Genomic DNA, 21,826 nt, shown 5'->3' with positions numbered 1-21,826 from the left:
GCTGTTACTGTTATAACCATCACGGTGGTCATTATGGTTTTGGTGAGGGGCTCCGTTACGACGGAATAACGCCTTCATTAAAGTCACAATCCAAGTTCCAAGTTCGGGTCGGATTGGGAGGTGTCGGATACGGTTCCAACGGGGGTAAGCATACCCGCTCCGCCTGGGTCCCTAAATCCTGACGGGAGGAGCAAACCGTAATAAGGAAAATATCCGACTCCGGGGAAGCTGCGATTGTTGGCGGAAGCGAAGGTGGCCTAGAAACGAGACGAGAGAGAGGGAGAGAGAGAGAGGACGAGAAAGAGAGCGATCGAGAGGGCGGCGGATAGGAGGGAAGAGAGACATGGAGGAGGAGACGAGGAATCAAATGATGCAGAACCTCTTCGGCGATCAATCCGAAGAGGAGGAGGAGGCAGAGGAGGCTGATTCCGAGCACGAGGTCGCTGCCAACCACTCCGATTACCACTCGGTACGAAGCTGGAAAGTCTTATTGAATTTGATTGCTCCTTTTTTTTTCTTTTTTTTTTTGGGTTGGGGGGGGGGGGGGGGGGGGGGGGGGGGGGGGCGTGTGGATTCCCTCGATTTCCTTCCGATGTTCGTCAAAGGATCTTTATTATAGTGTTTGAGGTAGGGTTTCAGGAAGTAGGGCGAATCTTGCTGTTAATTTTTGCAATGATGCCTTAATATCGATGTTTGCGGGGTTACTGATGTCAGTGCACCTAGATATGGATCTCTTGAACCTCTGTTTAAATCTTTAATGAAAAATTGAAACTAATTCTGTTGTTCCTGTGAAGTTAGAATTTTGGGCATTATATGATGCTGGATAGCAGAAAAATTGCAAAATATAGGTCTAGTTTTTTTTCTTCAATCAAATGATAACTATTTTGTTGTTCTTGTGCGTGAAGTCACAATTTCTAGGCATTATATCATGTACAGCAGCAGAAAAGTTGCAAAATTTAGGCGTAGGTTTTATTATTTTTTAATTAACGGAAAGCTAGTTTTGTTTTTTAAGAATGCAAGTCTGAAGAATTTTACAGAACTCAAACTTTTTGTGGAATTATGCGTGCATGCATATAAACTACATCATTCAAAAAAAGAAAAAAAAACATTTTTGGCCTTTGAAAAGGACAACATGTGTTTTCACTAAAGTCATTAAACTATTTAAGCATATATTAGCACATGGAGTAGGTGTCATGCCCCGAGATCAAAACTTTTTTTGAATTCTAGGGTATGACCAGGAGCGACCCAATATATTTGGAGGCCTAAAGCTATTTTGTCTTTGAGGCCTTCCCTGCAGTGGGCCGACCTAAGACGAACTCACAGGGGGCCTTTTTTTCTTTTCATTTTGTCTTTGAGGCATTTCCTGTGGTGGGCCTTCTTTGGGCCGGGGTCTTAGGCGACCGCCTCAGTTGCCTAAAGGTTGGGCCGGCCCTTGGTATGACCATCACAGTTGATTGAAACTAACAATAAAATTTTACCATCCTTAAAGAAATCATGTGTCAGAACAAGTTATAACCCATAACTCTTGGATTAAAATCCACATATAGATCGGAATATTGCCTTTCATGTAATACCATACCTTCAAAGATACAAACTGTGAGAATAGGCTCCAAAAAAGGCTGAAGCCGGCAAGCCCAGCCGACTTCAGCCTAGGGCCTCTGCTTATGCGTTATGAGCGTGGAGACGCCGTGGCAACTCCGCGGCCTCTTGAGTGGCCGCAGATTCCGCTCAACCACCGCGAGCATTGCGGCGGTGAGCGGGCTCGCGGCGGTTGAGCGGGCCACAACCATGCTGTATCACCTTATAAAAAAGAGAGAGAAGAAAGGGACTCCCGATCTCATCTCCTTCCTCACAGTGCCTCTTTCTCCTTCTTTCTCCAGGGATAGGGCTTCCTGTACCCTTAACTGGTGCCGCCGGAGAGAGTAGCCGCAGTCTCCCTCAAGATTAGGTAAACCCTAACCCGACTGTTATTACTGCAGTATAATACAAAGTAAAAGAAAAAGGTAGAGAGGAAGAAAAAGAGAGGAATAGGGAGGGAGAAACTACCTGGATCTCCGACTGTGGACTCGACATTGCACACGATCACTGCCGCAGCCGTTGACAGTCGGGAGGATTCTTCCTTCTCCCTCTCTGTTGCAACGGCTTCTGGAAGCCGAAGATGTGACTGCCGGTGGAGGGGTTCTCCTCCACCTCTGCTGCGACGGACCCGGAGAGCCGAAGCCTCGGCCATAGCCGCCATTGGTCTCGGCCAGGGCTGCGGCAGGGCTGAGGGTCTCTCCTCTTCTTCGGGTGACAGGGTCCAGGGACCTTGTTTCTCAGAAGGGGGGAACAAAAGAAGAGAGGAAGAGAAAGAATAGGAAGAAGAAGAAAAGAAGAAGAGAAAAAAAAGGGAGTCACCGCAGGTGCCGGCCGCAGGCCGCCAAAGTGGCCCCAGGCGCGGCCGCGGCTGCGGGTGCCACAGGCCCGGCCGCAGGCACCACGGGCGCCGTTGACTGGTCGGGGGCGCCGCCTGCCGCTGCCCGGTCCTCTCGAGCCCGATCTCCCTTCACGGGAGAAGAAAGAGGGAAGGAGAAAAAAGAAGAGGGGAAGCTTCAGAAAGGAAAAAGAGAAGAAAAAGAAGAAAAGCAAAGAAAAGAAAAAGAAAAAATAATTAGTAGTAATAATAATAATAAATATATAACTAAATAAATAGAGAATTAAGATAATAAATAAATATATTTAAATGAAATAAAATAACAATAAATAAATAAATAAAAATGGAAAATGATGAATGAGTGGTAAATAATCTGTCCTCTATGATGATGATAGGTACAGTAAATTTATCATCTGGGTCTAGGGATTCGTGAACGAATCAAAATAAGTAACCCTGGCACAATCTTATTGATTTCAAATCATTGTTTAATTGTAAGTACGAAATTATAAAATTGTATTTGATATGATGTATTTTCTCAAAATTAGGATCAAGCATATGATTGCATGTGATTCATGAATTTGATTAAATAGCATTCCTCCATGAATATATGATTTGGTATGAATTATGATTATGATAGATTGCATAGAAATAAGATTTGTGGCATGGTCATGAATTTTATAAATTACGATGCCATTTGTCATTTTCTAACCTATTTATGAAGGTATGATTTTTGAAAAAAAAAAGAATAATGATTTATGAACTCTCAGATAGCTATGCCCACCTCTAGAAATAGAGACCAGTCGACATCCTGAAGCTAGCATCCAACGAATACGGCCCTTTGCCAACGTGTTAAAGTTGGTAACGAATATGAATGAGTTATAAAACTCGTCGATTACGAATACGGCCGTCACGGGATTATAGTGACCATAGCAGCACATCCGTCTGAGAGCATGATTTATAAAATATGGATAGATGGCAACACTTTTATATGATGCATTATCGTGTTTATGAACTTGCATGGTTGGAGCATACATTGCTTTAAGACTTGTTTTGAGTATATCATCTATGAAATGCTTTATTTTGCTATAACGGTTATATTCTTCAGATGATGCACTGGCATGAGAAAAATTATGCTTGATCCAATAAGATAGTACATGGTTACTTACTGAGCCGCAAGCTCATATGCCTCTTTCTGTTTTTTTTTAATTTATTTCGGATAACTAAGACTGCTAGGCGCGGAGAAAGTGTAAATGAAAATAGAGTTGAAGCATAGTTACAGGGATTCTTAGAAGTATCTATGTTAATAAGTTTGGGTTGTAATATTGCAAACTCAAGTATTTGATTTAGATGCTTTGTACTTGCTTCTTTATGATTAGTAAATGAATTTGATCAGATTTTGTCTTTTTTTATGAAAGAAAATTGTTGTCATGGGCTTCGTGTTATTGTGGACAACAACCTACAGTAGCATGGCCGTGTCACGGCCCGGATCTAGGGAGCAAAAAATCATGTCCGGATCCGGGTCATGACACAAACAAAAAGCAAACTACTTTGTAGCTAGTCGCACTTCAACAATCACTAAATCCAAAAAGGACACTTTTAAAAATCAAGATCCACCTGGTCAAAAAGGTCCATTAAGCCCTCACTATCACTTAAAGATATTGCATGATAGATGGAATGAGCTACAAGCTTAGCAAACAACTTTGCCATGGTCAAATGAATTTAAGACCTTTAAACGAAACACATAATTAAATTATCACCAGAAAACTCAAATATAAATTCGCTGAAGTCATTTTGTAATGAAATCTCAAATCAAAGCTTTCAATATGGAGTAAGATACTGAAAAAGTTCAAAACACAAGTTTAAAATAGGGCTCACTAATTTACATAAGATCACAATCAAATAATTGTCCAAAAGTTCAAGCGAGTGTTCATTGAAACAACTAAGTAAAATGATAATTTCACATAGTTTCACATTTTCTTAAATGCTTATTTTTAATGCAACAAAGGCCACTTATATCCTCTATAGCTGAATGTGTCAGAGTCTACCTCCACTCTCCCCTTGGTGTGTTCTTCACTCAATCTCTTAAATTATATAATTTTCTCTCTAGTTGATTCTTAATATTATTTTTGAAGATTTTTTTTCATCCAATCCTTCTGCAAAAGTAGATATTAATGATGTTTGCCAAGTTTCTTTAGGAAATTCAGATATTGACTCTGACTAGGTACATGAATAAATCAAGTTTATTAACTTGAAACTAAAATAGAAAATATTTAGTCACAAACTTTTATGCATGAAATTTGTTGTTGAACATTTATTACTAAAACAAATCGCAATGATTCACATGCTTGTAAACTAAAGATTTAAGACACGTTGATGTGTGTCAATCATATTTCATCATAGAATACATGTGTGCATATATAGAGTGACAAGTTCGAGAAACTCAGTAACTTTGTACAATTAACTTTGATAAACTACATGTTGAAAAGGTTCAAAACAATCTATACGCACATACACATGATACTTCAAGAGGAAATTCTTGATGGCCAAATAAGTATGGGCTACTTTGTGTGGAAATATGATCATATGCTGTATCCTGTGCCAAGTGTATTCATTTGTATTTGGAGCTTGGTTACTTTTTCAGGTAATTATAATTTCACCAATGCTGAACTTGTTATGCTACCATTACATTTATGTACGGTTTCTACTATCTTTTCAACAGTTATGACATTTAGCACTATTTATGATTGATGTGGGTAAAGCCAGATTTCCTTTACATTTTCTCAATAGGCTCTTGTTATTGTTCTTTATTTAGGATGAAGCAGAAGGCGAGGCTGAGATCGATGGTGAAGGAGAAGGTGAAGGGGAAGGTGAAGTTGAGGGGCAAGGTGAAGTTGACGTGGAAAGCGAAGCTGAAGCCCATGATATAGATCTTGACCATGGAGAGAGTGAGGGAGAAAGGGTTCAGAGTTCCCCAGAAAGAGAAATTAGCGATCAAAGGATGGAGAGCGAGCCAAAAGATGCTGACAGTGAAGAAGAAGGCTATGGGCAAAGAGTAGTAACAAGCAGGAGGCGAGAAATAGTTGCTAGTGATTCAGAGGGATCTGAGGATAATCATTATGCTGACCGTGATAATGAAGATATGGAGGTTGATAATACAAGGAAACCAAGGTAAAATCATTTCTAGTTGTGCATTTCTCCTGGTACGTTCACATTTACATCTTTATACATGCATGCTTAGACTTAGTTGTGATTGAAAATGAAAAAAAAAACTACATACTTGTCTGGACAATTTAATGGTCACTTTTATTGTCTCAAATTACCGACCACGTCTATAGAAGCATATGCTCCAGTCGGATTCAGCTGGAGTGACAAGTTTACAAATTGTATGCATGAACAAGGACAGCAGTTAGTATGGTCCAGTTTTGGTGGAAGTCCTGGCTTTGAATCTTACTAAGGTGCTCTATGAATTTTTGTTTATTTCAGATGGTGATGTTGGTGTACCCAATGCATATGCCATATGGTTGTTCTAGTTCCTTAGTTGGCTTTTGTCTCCAGTCCACATGGCTTTTAACCCACCCCACCTACACCCACAAACATACCAAACACACACAGACATACAAAAATGACCACCTGAAAGAAAAGGATAAAGATTTTTGATCTGTTCAGTTTTGCCATGTACGAGGAGAGCTTGGAGGTTCATGAATTATTTGCTTTAATATATTGCTAGGATGATATTATTAGCTAAAATCTTTTACACAAATTTGCTTGAAGAGTATATCTTTTTTTTTTTTACATTTCATTGTTGATTCCTTATTGAAACTTTGATCTTTAGAGTTAAAAGCATTTTCTTTCTTAATCCTACAACAGGTCAGTAGATGAGCAAAAAGACCATGAAGTTGTTCGTGATGTTTTTGGGGACTCTGATGAGGAAGAACCTGCTGAATATAGCGCTCAGAACGAAATTGAGCAACATTTACATGTGAGACTCAGAAATAAAGAGTACTTGTTGTGTTTCTCTCCGGAAAGGAATTCTGTTTTCTCATTTGCAGTTGATATGATGATCTTTATTTATATTTACTAGATGAAAATTGTTTGTTCTATAAGATTCTTCTTTAATCTATGTAACTACGCACAATGTGCTCCAATGTCAACATATAATATATTATTAGATTGCCAAACACAGGTTCCTAAAATGCCTAATTATCTGGCTTGTGTTTGCAGCTGTGCGTTTCCAGAAGATCCCCTGCAATTCAACTATTAACTTACAAAGGATTAAAACATTATAAATGTACCTGGTCGATAGAACTAGAAGAGTTAGAGTAGGATACAAGTATATTGCAGCTTGGTGGAAGGTAATAGTGGTACTAGAAAGGATACTTGGGTGGAAGCTGTAAGAAATGACTTGAAGGAAAATTTCTACTTGGAAGTCTTGGGATATAAGAAGCAATGCTTACATAAGATCCATCCAGATGACCTCAAATCGGATAAGAACTGTCAGATGCTTGTTGTTTAATGTATTTTTTGTTAGGCAAATAAAAGAATAAGGACATTGTACTATTTTTCCTGTGGAACCAGTAGGGTCAGATAGGTATTTATCTGTTAAAATAAGTTCATTATAGGGCTCAAGGTAGTTTAACTGAACTATTCACAATTGACTTCTTGAGAAAAAGCTCTAAAAATGAACTCGCCAGGGGATTTATTAAGTGCTTATGAATATCAATTTCTTTATATCATCTCTCAATGTTGTCCTTTTCTTCAAACTGGCATCCAACACTTTTTGTACTGATTTGATTTGCATGCAAATTTGTTTGCTTTTTTTTTTGGCTGAATTTTGTTTTCCCTAACAAAAAATTTCAATACTTTATCTTGCTCAGAGATCTCCTATGGAGGAAGAAGGGAGCTATGAGAAAGGTTTCAGACCAGAGGACATAGTGCCCGATGATGATGGCCAGTATGAGTCAGAAGATGAGAATCTTGAAAAGAAACCAAAGGAGAAACCTGTTGGTCCACCATTGGAATTGGATATTCCGCTGCGCCCTCCACCAGGTCATCCTGAAGGAGTGAGTCTTTGTTTTCTGGCTTCCTCTATGCATCATCTTCTTCAAGGTTTTGCAGTGTCTATACTGTGACTTAAGGGATCATTACTCCCTATTAAATCTATGGCGGAGGTGTTAATTTAACCTGAGCAAAAATTAATCATCCCTATTAGATAGACATGTAACATGTCTTAGTTTTTATGTATCGGTCCTTTCTTTGTCATTCATTAGTTTTTATGCATCTTAACAAGTCTCAAAGAAGTGTTTGTATGGTCATTTGGCAGTTCTGTGTGATTTTTCCTGTCTCGCCATTTGTCTCTTGCAAAGGCATAGATTCTTTATCATTCATTATTTAGTTTCTTTCTTTTAAGCTGACATCTTTATTCAAAACATGTTGTGAGAGGTATTATCTGTCCAGCCCCACATTTCTGATGCATGCAAAATAAATGGATGGCATTAATGAATTTGCAACTATTGCAATCTCATTTTGTACTTGAAATTTACTAAATTGTCATTCTGGAGAACCTAAAAGCACATCTGTTTCTTCATTCTATTCTAAAGGACTCCTTTGCTGCAGAACCTGTGGTCCAATCTGTTTTATGATATTGATGGTCCTTATCAAACCTTCTACCAACGAGTGGCAAAGATCTTGCCTTTAAGAAATATTCTTTTCTTGCAGATGAACATGATCAAGGTGTCAAACATCATGGGCATTGAACCAAAACCTTTTGATCCTAAGACATACATAGAAGAGGATGTGTTTGTCACAGATGAATCAGGAGCTAAGAAACGTATACGCCTAGAGGACAATATCGTGCGCTGGAGAGCTGTCAAGAATCGCGATGGCACGACCTCTGTAAGTGAAGGCCTACTGAATTACAATATATCATGTGCCACATGAATTTATGACAATTATCTTTTTTACTTATGTTAACTTCTCCTTTTGTTCCGCATAATGTTTTTGGTCAATGGATTTGGTTTTCTTTATGTCCTGGGTCTTTGACATCTGTATACATTATTTGGCTGAAAGGATGTGAAATATGATTTGATTGCTCAAAGGTTGCTTTATTATGTTATTGTGAAGGACGAGTTTCAGAAAAGTGGGTTTAACAATGTTTTTTTGGAGATTTAATGGCTTTTTTTGTTGGACAGTTGTTCAACAAGTTAATCATTTTTTAGGCTAATCTTTTCCTGTTTGTCCTTTGCTTTCTTCTTTATGGGGTGGCAAGTTGATCTATGTTCACTATTTAATTAGCAAATGTCACCACTTACATATTGTTAACTATTTAGCGAGGTATTGTGATAAAAATTATATTATGGATGGGTCAATTGGTATTATATAAAATGTAAGTTTTTGTAGAATTAACATTATCAGATTGTTCTGGACATTGGAAAAGTTAAAAGTTTGGGCTGGCTAGAATTTCAATGGATGAATGTGGTTGGCCTTACCCTGGGTTATTGCTTTGTGGAAAACTTAAAGCAGCATTTCTGAGAGCCGGTGGTGGACAAAGTTCAGGATGTATAAGCAAGAGTTCAGGATGTATAACTAAGGTCTAAGATTTTATTTTGGCAACTGAAATTGAAGTAAATCCTGGACGGACCTATAGTGCCTGTATAATGTTTCTGTCAATTCCTCTTTTTTTTCTTAATTTTTCTATTGACTATGACAAAAATCTGAGGTTGAAGACTTGGTTTGGCAAGCAAAAGGATTCAGGGGGATCTGGGTCCATCTTTCAAAAGACCTCTAGTAGATAAGGAGATTTTTCGTTTTGAACTTGTGGATCTGAATTTGTCTAGGAAAAAGCAGATCTGCAGAGTAGGTTTTCAAACTTCACGACGAATCTGCAGCAACACAACAATACAATTTATGAATGGTCTTGTACTTGGTAACCATCTAGTATAAGGCTTTGCTCATCGCTGGATGGGTGAATTTAGCCAAGGGCAATTGACAGAAAATTATCTGCCTAAAGTTGAGGCCATTTAGGTAATTGTATGGTGTTCATTGTTTTTTGGAGAAGGGAACTCAGGATCATCTATTCCCTACCTGCGGACTGGCTGCAAATTGGTGGATGACCCTCTCAGATTTTTTTCCCCTTTTTTATTTATTGTAAAATAGTTAATTCTAATGTTGTTGAGGAGCTCCTTGTTTGGAAGGTTAACCTAGTTGAGCTTTTAGGGGATGAGAATGTGATGACCTTTGTGTGGATCGAGGCCCAGAGAGAGAGAGAGAGAGAGAGAGAGAGAGAGAGAGTTGGGTAATTGTATAGCTACACATTTTACTTTATCTATGAGTTCAGTCTAATTCTGATTGTTTATGTGGCTGTTTTTGTTCTTTTTTTGTGTTTTTACTTATCAAATTCTTGGATGCTGATTTGATGACCGTGTGTATGTATTCCAACGACTAACCACCCCACCTCCCCCCCAAAAAATAAAATTCCGATTTTGGGTTCCTTGCATTTTTTGGTTAAGCTGAAGGTGTGATCTCACCTTTTTTATATTACTTTAGGTCCTTACGTGTTTGTTTGCTTGGTTGTATTAGCTGGTTTCCTTTGTTAGTAAAATTCATATAGTATGCTCCTTCAAGGAAAATGGTTTTGTATATACTTCTTCCATCTGTTCCTTATGTTTTGCATCCTGAGATAATTTGCAAGCTGGTTCGTGCTGCTTAGCTTGTACCGTGCCAGACCCATTTCCATTTGTGCCAATGAGTGGGGAGCGCTGGCACAACTCAACACATTTTGTGCCAATTCCAGGCTTTCATGGCACCAGCATGCATACTTATAACGTTTAGGGTGCATATAAACATTATTTGCTGTGTACGGATGACATTTATACTTATACCCAAGCAGTAGAATGTCAAGCTTGACTTACTTTTCACAGTTTGTCTTGTAGCAGACACATCTTTGGTGCAAGCTGCTTAATTGACTCCACTGACTGTAGATCCCTCAGAAGTCAATCCATTTTTTTTGCGGGGGAAGGGGGGGGGGGGGGTGGGGGACAGGTGCTAAATGTCACTTTAATGTTGTGGCTGAGCTGAATATATGCCTCATTTAGATATTATTCTGCTAATTGATTTGCAGACAGGGTTATATGGACAGATGCTATAATTCATGAATTACTTTCTAATTCAGATTAAATGCTCAACTGAATTCTCTATTGTTGTTTATGTGGCTAACATTTGTATGCATATCTTTGCTACAGTATGAAAGCAATGCACGTTTTGTAAGGTGGGAAGATGGAAGCTTACAGTTACTAATTGGGAATGAAGTTCTTGACATATCTGTGCATGAGGCAGATCATGATCAAACACACCTATTTCTTCGGCATGGAAAGGTGGTTCTTACGTCTTTTGCTTTGTGAGATAATTATGCTCTAAGCTTCAAGCATTTTATACCTTAACATGTAGATGATTGGTTGAAAACTGTAATTCTCATTCCATTGATAATTTGGATTTATTGGCAACAGTTGGTGACAATATGTTTGGTTAAATTAATTGCTTTGTCATCTGTGTTAATGCAGGGAATCTTGCAGTCTCAAGGAAGGCTTTTACGGAAGATGAGATTTATGCCATCTTCTTTATCATCAAAGTCTCACCGTTTACTGACTGCTCTTGTTGACTCACGTCATAAGAAGGTTTACAAAGTGAAAAATTGCATTACTGACATTGATCCAGAGAGAGAAAAAGAAGAGAAGGAAAGGGTAAGAGATGCTTGCATCCAGTCATTTCATGTTCAGCGTGGCCAAACTTGGCAAATAGTTCATCCAGATATTTGACCTGTTAGTTGGGGAACCACATTTTGGCAATTTAGTGTGTGCTAATGATGACCCCATGTGAATGAGTTGTTACCTCTTAGTTATTGGTACTGTAACGTGCTTTATCAATTTCTTAAGAAGTTGCCTTATCTATCCAATATTTACAACTGGACCTGTCCCACACCTGAACAGTTAGATCAGCTCAACACTATTTTCATCAATTTTGCTGTTAAAATTCAAATTATTTTAATACACTTGCAGATTGCTTTTGCTAGCTGCTTGAACTAGACAGCTCTTTGATCTTTCCATACTATATACTCTAGATGTAAGGTTTTGCATCTTTGATTCTCAAGCTTATTACATTAATCCAGTCACCACCATTTAACTGATTATTTGCAAGTCTTCATGTTTTCCTTTTTTTTGTAGTTTTATCCTCTTTGCTCAATGGTCAATTAGTAGCTTTTGGAGTGCCTGTAACTTGCATTTGCTAGAAAGTGAATTTGAGCTAATTGGGTTCCAACTTGTTGAAAACCATTTGATGCACTGGACCTTTTTCTCATCAAGTCATAAGCTAATATCCAAATATGAGCAAGCCTATGTGAATTTATTTTCATTTCTTAAATATATCTATTTGATAAATGCTCATCTTTTCAGATGTGCTACCACTTTATACTGAGGGGGTGAAAATCTCTTGCAGGTTGAAGGACAAACAATCAGAGCCAATGTACTACTTCAGAGGAAACGTGAAAAGGTGAACCGAAAGTACACACAAACTGTGAGCAGAGGACAACAGCTTTCGCCAGGGTTTTTGGAGGAGGCACTAGAGGAGGTCTACTTTTCATGATGCTTATTATATTGTTTGACATTTGACTAATTACTAAATAACAAAGTCTAGTGAAATAGTATGAAACTGTTTTAAGCTTCTTGACAAACTCATCGTTTGTACCCTTAGAAGATCGAAAAGATACATTTACATATATCTGAGTTGTGAATTACATCATAAAATTGTATTCTCTGATTTTGATTTCCTTTATTCATCATTTACAGCATATATATATACTAATTTGTATGATGTCCATATAATATAAAACGATCTTCTCAACTTTAAGAGGTACAATGTTCTACAAGTTTTTCACCAAAGAAGTGTTTTTGATAATACAATGTATTGTTTGACAATTCATTAAAATATTGTTAGCATGCTTATGTTATTGTTGGTTTCTTCTACTGTTTTTCATTCTTTAAATATTTGTTATCATATGTACCATGGTTTCTATTTCTTTCATCATTGCTGCTTGTGTTTTTGTTGTGTGCATTCATGTGCATGTTCTTGCTCAAATTATTGTCATCGTCATTGTAGAACTGGTGAAACTGAGATGCTTATAAGATTGTCAGATCACCTTCTCTCTTAGACTGGTTATGCGAGTTTATTAGATTATGTTGTATATTCATTCTCTTGCAATCATTTATAATTTAGTTGCTCCTTGGTTTCATAATGTTAATATTTTCTAACTGGTGCTCATTTCGTTTTGTGGCTTAAATATGTTGGGTGCCTGACACTTTGGTGTCAGAAATTTGCAGACGATAATGGAACCATTTTTTAATTACATGATCTCATCATTCTTGAGTTCAGGAAGATGAGCCTGAAGACTATTATAATTCTCGCCGGGCAGCTTCAGCTCGTAATCGTTTTGAGGAAGATATGGAAGCAGAAGCACAGGCTGAGAAGCGCATAATGAATGCAAAGAGAGTGAGTTTGCATTTGCTTTCCTTATTTTTCTACACATTTAATTTTCCAGTTTGTTGTTCATCTTCCTCAAGCATGTATGCTAATTTTGTATGGATTATCAGTCAAACATACTCAAAAGTGTCCCTCGCAAACCATCCTTGCTTGCTGCTCGTCTGGCAAGGCGCCGGGTAGAGGAATATTCGGAGAGTGACAGGGAGGAATCTGAATATGAAAGTGATGGTGAGGATATTGAGAGGTCACTGGCACATACAAGGGAAGATGAGCCAGACCATGAAGATGAATATGAGGAGGATGAGGCAGATGAAGAAGCTTTAGGTGCAAATTCTTCATCCAATGAAGATGAATATGAGGTAAGATATATGCCCTCCCTAATCTTGATTTACTGTTCTGTTGCTATCTCTGATGACTTTGGATCTATTTATGAAACAACCTACATACAATGCATGATCATGGATGCTTGTCAGAGTGTAACTTAATTGGACAAAAAGAGCTACTGCAAGATCACATTATTACGTATGATAAATTATGTGGGCAAGGATTTATTATATAGTTAGGAAGGTAAGTTGTAGGAAATGGATAAATTACAGTAAAATAGAATTTTACTAGCAGAGCATGAAGTGATGAAGCAGCATTTGATGGTTTATCATGTATTAAGATGGGCTTCGATTTAGGCCCAAAGTTCTGAAAAAAGCAAGTGGTCAAGAAAACTTGCATTGAAATCATGATTAAGAATTTGAGAAAGTTTTCTGAGAATAGATGGAACTGCATGGAATCAATATATTGATGGGACAAAGTTGGTTTATGCCTTTGGTAAAGCATTTAAAATTTTGAAACAAATTATATGAACTATTAATCATTTATCTTTTAATAGGTGCCATCTCTTCAATATCCAATATTTTCGGCAATAAATTTTTTATTCAATTTATTGTTTTTATTGCAATGGGTGTTCAGTTGCAGAGACCCACAAAACACAGACTCAATGCATCTATAATGTTTCTTTTTTGTCACATTATCTGATCATAACATATTAATTAAATTTTGTAACAAAATTTGGAGTTCAGACCTCTCAGTCCTAGAACTTTTTGTGACTCTGACATTAAAGTTGTGAATCATACTTATGATCATGCATTTAGGATAACATGGACAGAAGAAGTGTGGAAGGGCATGAAAAGCTTATGTTGACTCTGGATTTGGGTTTAATGACATTAGCAGCAAGAAAGTGTTTGGTTACTACTGCAGTTTACATTTGAGATTGTTTATTTTACTATATAACCCAAACTCCAGAGTGGAGCATTTGGGGTTCCGCACTTTGCTTTTCCATGGCCAAGTGCTACACTCTTCTTTCACTGAACTTGGCAGGAAGTTGGATGGGTATTTGGCAGCCACATGTTGACCAGTAACATGTTGGTGCTTTTAATTGAACTTAATTTTGACAATATTTTAGTGCTACTTGCCAAAGTATTAAATGCTTTTGCTTAACTAAAAGGTTACATATGAAATATCTCTAATCAAGTTATCACAAATTGTAAGTGGAGCGTCTCATTCCCATTCAAATTTTCAAATATTGGCCGTAACTGGTCCGTGTAGGCGAGCAATTTGCTGACAGGTCTAACTTGTGTAAAGTGTGTTTTGACTTGAAATGTTCCTTTGCAAAGCATTTATGCTAGTGGCCAGAATATGCATGGAATTCCAGCTGAGTGATCTCGTGGTTCATAACCTATTTTTGATGTTCTATTGTCAACCTTCTGCCTGCCACAGGAGCCAAGGAAAAAGATCAGGGAAACTGGAGGCAGCAGTCTGAAACGCAAGGAGATAGAATCAGATGGAGAGTCTCCACCAAGAAAGACAACAGTGCATCGTAGAAAGGCAGTTGTCTTTGACAGCGATGAAGAGTGACTGGTAAGAGAAGAACTGGTGAGCTGTATTTCTGATATCCTCCATGGCACAGAGCCTGCTATAGATAGACAGTACAGTGCAACAGCATACATTTAGGCAAAGAATCATACAATATGATTTAAAACTGACAGCTCTGCTAGTTTGCGGTAGCTTCCTAGTTAAATGATCATAATGTGCCCACATGCCTGTCCAATTACAGATCAGGCAAATAGACGTATATCCCATCCAAAATCAAACTGCACTTTGGACCACATCACCACCTGAGCTGGTTAATACAAGATGAGCTCTGGGAAAGTTCACCTCTGTTACAACTTGATGCATTTTTTTTGTGGTGTCATATTCTGCAGGATTTGACAATGGAGCTGCTAAATTGTAGCTGATCTAGGCTCTGGTGGGAGGACACCTCACATTATCCGAGATTACAACTCTATAGAGACTCGTTGCACAATGAAGTGTATATTTCACCTTCTGCACCATTTTTTCTTGGTCTTATTTTTAAGCTAGAAAGAGCTGGTCCTATTGTCACCTTGTGGAACTTGCGGGCTCTGAATCCATCCAACAGATGCAATGGTTGAATAATTTGTTTAAATTTTGTACTTATAAATACGATGATCATTGTATATTCTATGCCCAGTGTCAGATTCCAGCTGTCCTTATGATGTTCCTTGGTAGATTCATCAGATTGGGCCTGTATCTGGCTTCTTGTGAGGTGGAGCCCGGATTAAATGATGCTGTGCGGTGCGTGTGGGTCCAAATATTCTTGACTCCGGCATTCTTTTCTAAATAATGTGCAAATTGGAGGCCCATGCGGGCCCTTAGCCAGAGCACAACTAGGAAAAGAATGCCGGAGTCAAGATCATGGCATGTTGTCCTTATAGCAGGCACAACTAGGAACGCTTGCAAGAGAGAGAGAGAGAGAGAGAGAAGGGTTGCTGGATGAGGATCTTGTCGGAGTGGAGGGTTGTCGGGGTTGATGACCTAATAAGATATTTGCCTGATTTCCTTTATTATGCTTTTATTATGCTGAAGATGGTTTGGTCATTTTGTATGCACCTTAATAGTATCGTGGGTTAGACAGGGCTGAAAAAGGATTAGATACAATTGGGTATTGATATATCCGTATTTGTATCTATATTTTTCAACAGATATGGATATTAAATGAATATCAAAACTAATATCCATATTTTGCTCTAGATATGAATTGCATATCAAGCATATTCATATTTGTTATTCATATTTGTTATAAATAGATATAGATGTAGATCAGATATTAAATATATTTATATTTTTTATTCGAATATTGGTATTTTTTTTGGATATTAATCAAATTTGAACAAAATTTAATAATAAAACTAGCAATAAAGATATAATCATAAAGACAAAATTTAATTAAAAAATTATAATTTTAACAAGTATTTATAAATAATAAAAATTAATAATTTTATAAAGGAGGCATCGTTTAAGGTTGTTCGTCATCGAAGTAGACGAAATATATGGCGTCTCGAAAATGTTTCATGGTTGTTGCCGGTTGTAATCACCGAGCGGAAATTAGAAAGTAGATGGAATCTTCAAAATTCTAATTGCTTGAAGGCGACGAAGAGAAAAGAGGGACGAAACGAACGAACGATATATTTAAGCATTTCAGGCGTGGGTTGATTCAAAGGATTTTATTCAAATCGGATATTCTGTATTCGGATTACTGTCTCAAGTGACATCTATCTGATATTTGGATTCTTTTTAGTTTAAATTTTGTTAATCACTTAATTGGTTTTCTAATTTAATTTAACTTTTTTTTCACACTTGTTATACGGATATCCGGATCCAAATCCAAAAAAATAAAGTGCATCCATATCCGTATTCGCGAGATTTTGATTCAATCGGACCAAAAAACTAGTATCCGAATCAGATCCGAATCGAATACATAAACGAATACGATCAAATATAATCCGACTCGCTTTCAACCTTAAGGCTAGATAAAGAGGAAGATTGGATTGGCTCAAATTAAATGTTAAGCATTCCAAAAGCTATGTCCATTCACCCCATCTAAGCTTTTGGAATGCAATAGCAATTAGCAGTTAACGAGGACTATTAGCATTCCTCTAGCTCAGTCTGCCACTAATCATTACAGACCCGCAGAGGTGCAACAAGGCCCAATTCCATATCAAAAATGGTGACTAGCAAGAGTTTGGAGTGATTTACCTGCACAATTAAACAAGCAGTTTTGTGCGGATCCAACATGAACTTGTCATGTCAGAAAGTTCATAGTAACTGAGAATTCTGTGTGGTCGATGCCAGGTGATAAAAAAGCTCAAAGAGTATAACATAATCCTGAGACAAAGTAATTATAAAAGGAGAGAATTCACAGCACCAGTGCACAAGCACCTTAAAACCTACAGCAACTGCAGCACCCTTATGTATATACAGAGGGGAGGGTGGCAGCTGTTTCTGTCCCCTTCTCAAACTTCTGCAGTAGATGTTTCTACTGCTGCTGCCTTCCCATAGGTTTGTAGAGGACGCAAGTCACATACTTCGACTGAAACCTGTGGGTCAGGCCAAGGGCAACCAGCGACTGCAAGGCCCATCCTTTCTCGATGAAGAGGTGGTTCAGGAGAGCATGCTCGGGCTTTTTTGAAGAATCCTCATTGTTCTGGGGGCCAAGGACTGTAACATGCGCCTGGGGTGGAAGAGCTGGTGGCTCTTTTGCAAAGTCCTCATCCACAAGAAATGGCCGGCCATAGCTGGAGTCTGGTGATAGCGGTGCCTCGGATTCAGAAACACTTTCCAGATTTTCTGGAACATAATCCTGGAATGAGGGGGAAAAATGTTGATAAGATGATGATAAGTTTAGCAAAATGTTCATCCTTGATCATAAGAGCATATGGAAAAGAATAAGACTGATACTGACATTGACGTCAAGAAGATTAACAGTTTGTCCCATGTCATCAGAGAAGCAAGGAAGATCAGGCATATGCCTACATTCACCATCAACAATGAACTTGTACTGGTAGATCCCAGATGGAAGGACCAACAGGATGGTGTGATCCTTGCCCGACCTCTGTAGTACCTTCCTGAAAAACTCACACGTAAAATACATTTGGTCTTTAAAATTTCTATTATTTCTGATTATCACAACCCAGATTACTCCGGAAAACTGAATGGAAAGTTACCATGACGAGCACAGAATGTTACTTATCTAACAGCATTTACCTTGAACTCCAGTTATCCCATGACCCTTCCACAGCAACATCGTCTCCTCCGTTGTTCCATGTAATCAGCGTGGGAATTCCCTTCTCAAGGGGAGCATCGAAATGCCCATGCGAAGAGTTCATCCTCGTATAATTTAAAGCAGGAGGGACCTCAGCACCTCTCTGCAGTGGAGCTATTGGAATCTGAAACATAAGAGTACTGCCTATTAATTTGTTTCAGAAGAATGGCTATCACTAGTTAAATAAGCTCCAAGTAGTTGGAGCTGACAATTGAAAAGGCAGCTCCAAATATGGTAGGCCCACATTGACTGCCATCTATTCCATGAATTCTTTTTCCCATCTGATAGAGATTTGTTTTTTATTTTCTTCTATCACATAATAAGTATCCATCATAATCTACGGGTCATGAAACCTAACTAGCATGACACTAGGCAAATAGGGTGAGCCATGGATAATAGTTATTGGACTAACAAAAGCTGGTGTCTTTTCTTAAAAAATTTCAGGCGAAGTGAATAGAAAAAAAATAATGATAAAAGTTTTTTTTCATAGACTTCTTTTACTCTTGTTTTTCTTCTTCAAAAGTGTATTGCAATCATGGCCAATTGAGAATTTACAATGCACTGAAGATACATATCTGCTTATCATAACAAGAAATATATGTAACTCTGTATACAATAAAGTCTCCCAATTTTATGTTTGGAGTTTAATTTTAGCATCGTAAAGAGAAATTAATCCTCATAGCAAGATAAAACATTTATTCAAAAAGAAAGAAAGAAATCCCAACAGTCAGTTTCAATAAGTCAATATTTGACCAATAGGTTACCAATTTCATTATCATTATTCAGGACATAACTCTTTCCAGACAGTCATTTTCTTTGTTTTTAAGTCCCCAAATGATCTCCTCGTTTTCTTTGTTTTTAATGGCCCAAATGATCTGTCTTGCTTATATACGAGAACATTAGATCTGAATTCACTAAATGCTGCCTCAAAAGTAAGCAAAATCATTAGATCTGAAAACATACATGCTTTGAATGAATTAAGTCTAAATCTAATAAAAATCTTGAGATAGAAAAGACATAACCACATATAAGCTCTCACAAATGCAAAGTTAATTATCAATACCTAATGCATTGCTGATTTATGTCAATAACAAAACCAATTTATCAAATTAATCTCCTCCTTAAGCTAACAATCGTTAAGGGATTCATTATATGGTGCCAGATCACATTAACATGCCATGAACTGAAGTAGTTTGTCCAGTGGCTATCTTGTTCTAGCTTCTTGCGTGCAATCTCTTTTACCTTTAAATCTTAATTTTGTTAATGGATCATGGTTATCTTCTAATTCTTTCCATCCGGTATTCATATTAAAGGATTATGTATGACATCCTCGCTGCTTTTTTTTTATTAAATGGTTATCTTCTAATACCTTCTGGCTGGCTATTTTGGGTGAGGTTTTGGATTGTTTCAAATGGTATTAGAGCGGACCCAGCCCATAACCTATGTGGACTAGAAGATACTGCAGCATAAATCCATTGGGGCTGACCACGAGCCGATCTTGATATTTGTGATTAAATTTGAATAGATTTGAACCCTTAGCCTGACAAGGACTAGAAGATACTGCATCGGAAAAGTGTGTGGGGAAGTATGTGATAACCCGTGCATGCGTGTGTTTAGTCCTACATTGGTTATTCGCTAAGTAGATCTTAGATAATTATACAGGATCAAGAAATTCAAATAATACCTTCCGACTAGCACTTTTGGGTGAGGTCCTTGGTTGTTGCATGTATAACCAACAATTTAAACAAAATCTTACCAAACTAACTCTTGTTACACCAAAAACGATATCAAATCAAACATAAAAGGAAAGGGAAACGAGTAAATCACAAACATACAAACAAATACAATCAAGCAACTCACATCAGATTATGAACAAAAAAGGAAAAAAAACGCAGCATTTTGATAACAATAAACCAAAAACAATTAAAAAGATCCAACAAAAATCATCAAAAAAAGGCAAGCTAGATGGAGAGACAAATCAAAGACCTGGGGAGCGAACATGATCGGCGACCGGGACTGGCGGGGGCTCACCGGCGGCGTGCTCCCCATGTCGCCCACCAGGTGGTAGTTCGCCGGATCCCCACCGTCCGATCTCGCCGACGGCTCGCCGGGCCCGTTCTCTCCCTCCTTGCCGCTCGCGTTACCCATCTCCGTTCCCCAATAGGACCACCAAAAAGAACAAATTTAAAAAAAAAAGAAATGACTAAGAGAATGCCACCGGTGATCGTACTTATTTACCCGAAAAGCCACTCCGGCGAGAGCCTGGAAGAAAGCAAGGGGAAGAGAAGGAGGGGCTTGTGAAAATGCCGCCGGAGATGTGGAATTTACGGCGACTGCCACTGAACGGCGCCAGAGAGGGAGAGGAGAAGGGAGGAGAGGAGGTAATGGCTTTTCTAAAGAGGAGAAGAAACGGAAGGTGATGACGTGGCGAGAGAGACACGTCTTTGACCAAAACATATTGGATGTGGTGGGCCCCACGGATATGAGAGGTTCGCACGCTTAGAGGCTTGCGGGGACATGCCAGGCGGACCAGGGCTGCGTGGTAACGCTATTATGTGACCAAACTACCCCTATGAATCCTCGGGCAACGGCTTTTTGTGGTAAGATTTGGAAGGACAAAAGTGGGCATGAGGATTTGGAGGTATTACTTGCAAAGACACCTGAATTTCTACATTTATTTTAAATTTTTAATGCATAATTAAAAAATATTAACTTTTGTAATTTTGGAGGAGGGGATGAGCAGACTATCTACTTTAATCATCAACTAATTATGTCATGTGGATCGGCTATGCTGAACAGAACAAAATGTTCTACCATATTATCTTGGTCGATCATACACCATTTTGCAACACACAAATAGCGAATGGTTAGAACTAGATTTTTTCGATTTGTATTTGAACATGAGAATATCTGATTCTCTATCTGCTTCTCTCTTTGTACAAGACTGATTGCAATTATATAGATTTATGGTTAGTTAATATTTGATTAATATGGACAAAATGCATGCACTTATTTTTTTCAAACATGATTATATAAATTGTGAGATTGATACTTCATAGACTTTGAAGCCTGAGAGACCACCAAAGTCTACCAAAATTTTAATGGTTTTATTTTGTTTTTCTGGTGCATGATGGTTTTGCTTTCACTCTGTCTAGTTTCTAAGTCATTGTTTCAAGACATGATTCTTACCTTGATATTATTGATTTAAAATTAGTAGGTTTCCTGACCTACCATATAGAATTCAAAATGGGGCCAAAGAGGTGTAGGTTAACAAAACAAAAAATAAAAATAGCAACAACATGTAACTATAGGTGGCATATAGAATTATAGATGCAATACTACTTCTATATATTTTCTTTTCTGTATCAATCACTAGTGTGTGGCAAATTATCCCACTTTCACAAGGGATGTTTTGTATTGTCCAGTCTTCTTCGTGCGACCAAAGGTTCAATTATTATCAAGAGATTAGACTTGCAAATAATCCTTTGCTTCCTAATACTGATAACTTTATTCTGTTATTTATACTTTACTAAGATAAATCTTAAAAATTCATATGGCGACACAAAAAGATTAAATATAATAATAGGGCTCACTATTGATTGGGATGGAAAGTGTACCAAAAATTTTACAATAGCAATCGTATAAATACCATTGATAATAAAAATAATTTTTGACAAATGAGATTAATATACATCACTAGTTAGCCATGGAGCAAT

At 37.8% G+C, this 21,826-nt stretch overlaps 2 protein-coding genes across 4 annotated transcripts; one reads left to right on the top strand and one right to left on the bottom strand.

Annotated features, from left to right (window-relative positions):
• The first annotated feature begins 198 nt into the window (after window positions 1-198).
• LOC103705019 (protein LEO1 homolog) lies at window positions 199-15,497 on the top strand. 2 transcript variants are annotated; one of them, XM_008788592.3, is made up of 12 exons: window positions 199-469; window positions 5,226-5,581; window positions 6,281-6,392; window positions 7,288-7,473; window positions 8,129-8,305; window positions 10,651-10,782; window positions 10,969-11,148; window positions 11,900-12,031; window positions 12,833-12,949; window positions 13,051-13,299; window positions 14,708-14,863; window positions 15,193-15,497. In XM_008788592.3, exons 1-11 carry the CDS (start codon window positions 344-346, stop codon window positions 14,843-14,845), a joined length of 1,905 nt encoding a protein of 634 aa, XP_008786814.2. In that variant the 5' UTR covers window positions 199-343; the 3' UTR covers window positions 14,846-14,863; window positions 15,193-15,497. The 2 variants fall into 2 exon arrangements, with proteins under 2 accessions (XP_008786814.2, XP_008786813.2); XM_008788591.3 differs by having other exon boundaries at window positions 200-469; window positions 14,708-14,848.
• Window positions 15,498-17,072: 1,575 nt separating this feature from the next.
• Window positions 17,073-20,490, bottom strand: LOC103705020 (SNF1-related protein kinase regulatory subunit beta-1-like). Of its 2 annotated transcripts, XM_026803840.2 has the most exons (5): window positions 20,349-20,490; window positions 20,097-20,260; window positions 18,053-18,234; window positions 17,751-17,913; window positions 17,073-17,648 (listed from the first exon to the last, which is right to left on the bottom strand). In XM_026803840.2, exons 2-5 carry the CDS (start codon window positions 20,256-20,258, stop codon window positions 17,325-17,327), a joined length of 831 nt encoding a protein of 276 aa, XP_026659641.2. In that variant the 5' UTR covers window positions 20,259-20,260; window positions 20,349-20,490; the 3' UTR covers window positions 17,073-17,324. The 2 variants fall into 2 exon arrangements, with proteins under 2 accessions (XP_026659641.2, XP_026659640.2); XM_026803839.2 differs by having other exon boundaries at window positions 20,097-20,490.
• Window positions 20,491-21,826: the final 1,336 nt, after the last annotated feature.

This window comes from Phoenix dactylifera, chromosome 12, assembly GCF_009389715.1.
Source record: "Phoenix dactylifera cultivar Barhee BC4 chromosome 12, palm_55x_up_171113_PBpolish2nd_filt_p, whole genome shotgun sequence".
NCBI lineage: Eukaryota > Viridiplantae > Streptophyta > Magnoliopsida > Arecales > Arecaceae > Phoenix > Phoenix dactylifera.
The sequence above is the reverse complement of the archived record's forward strand: the minus strand, read 5'-3'. Positions and strand labels throughout refer to the sequence as shown.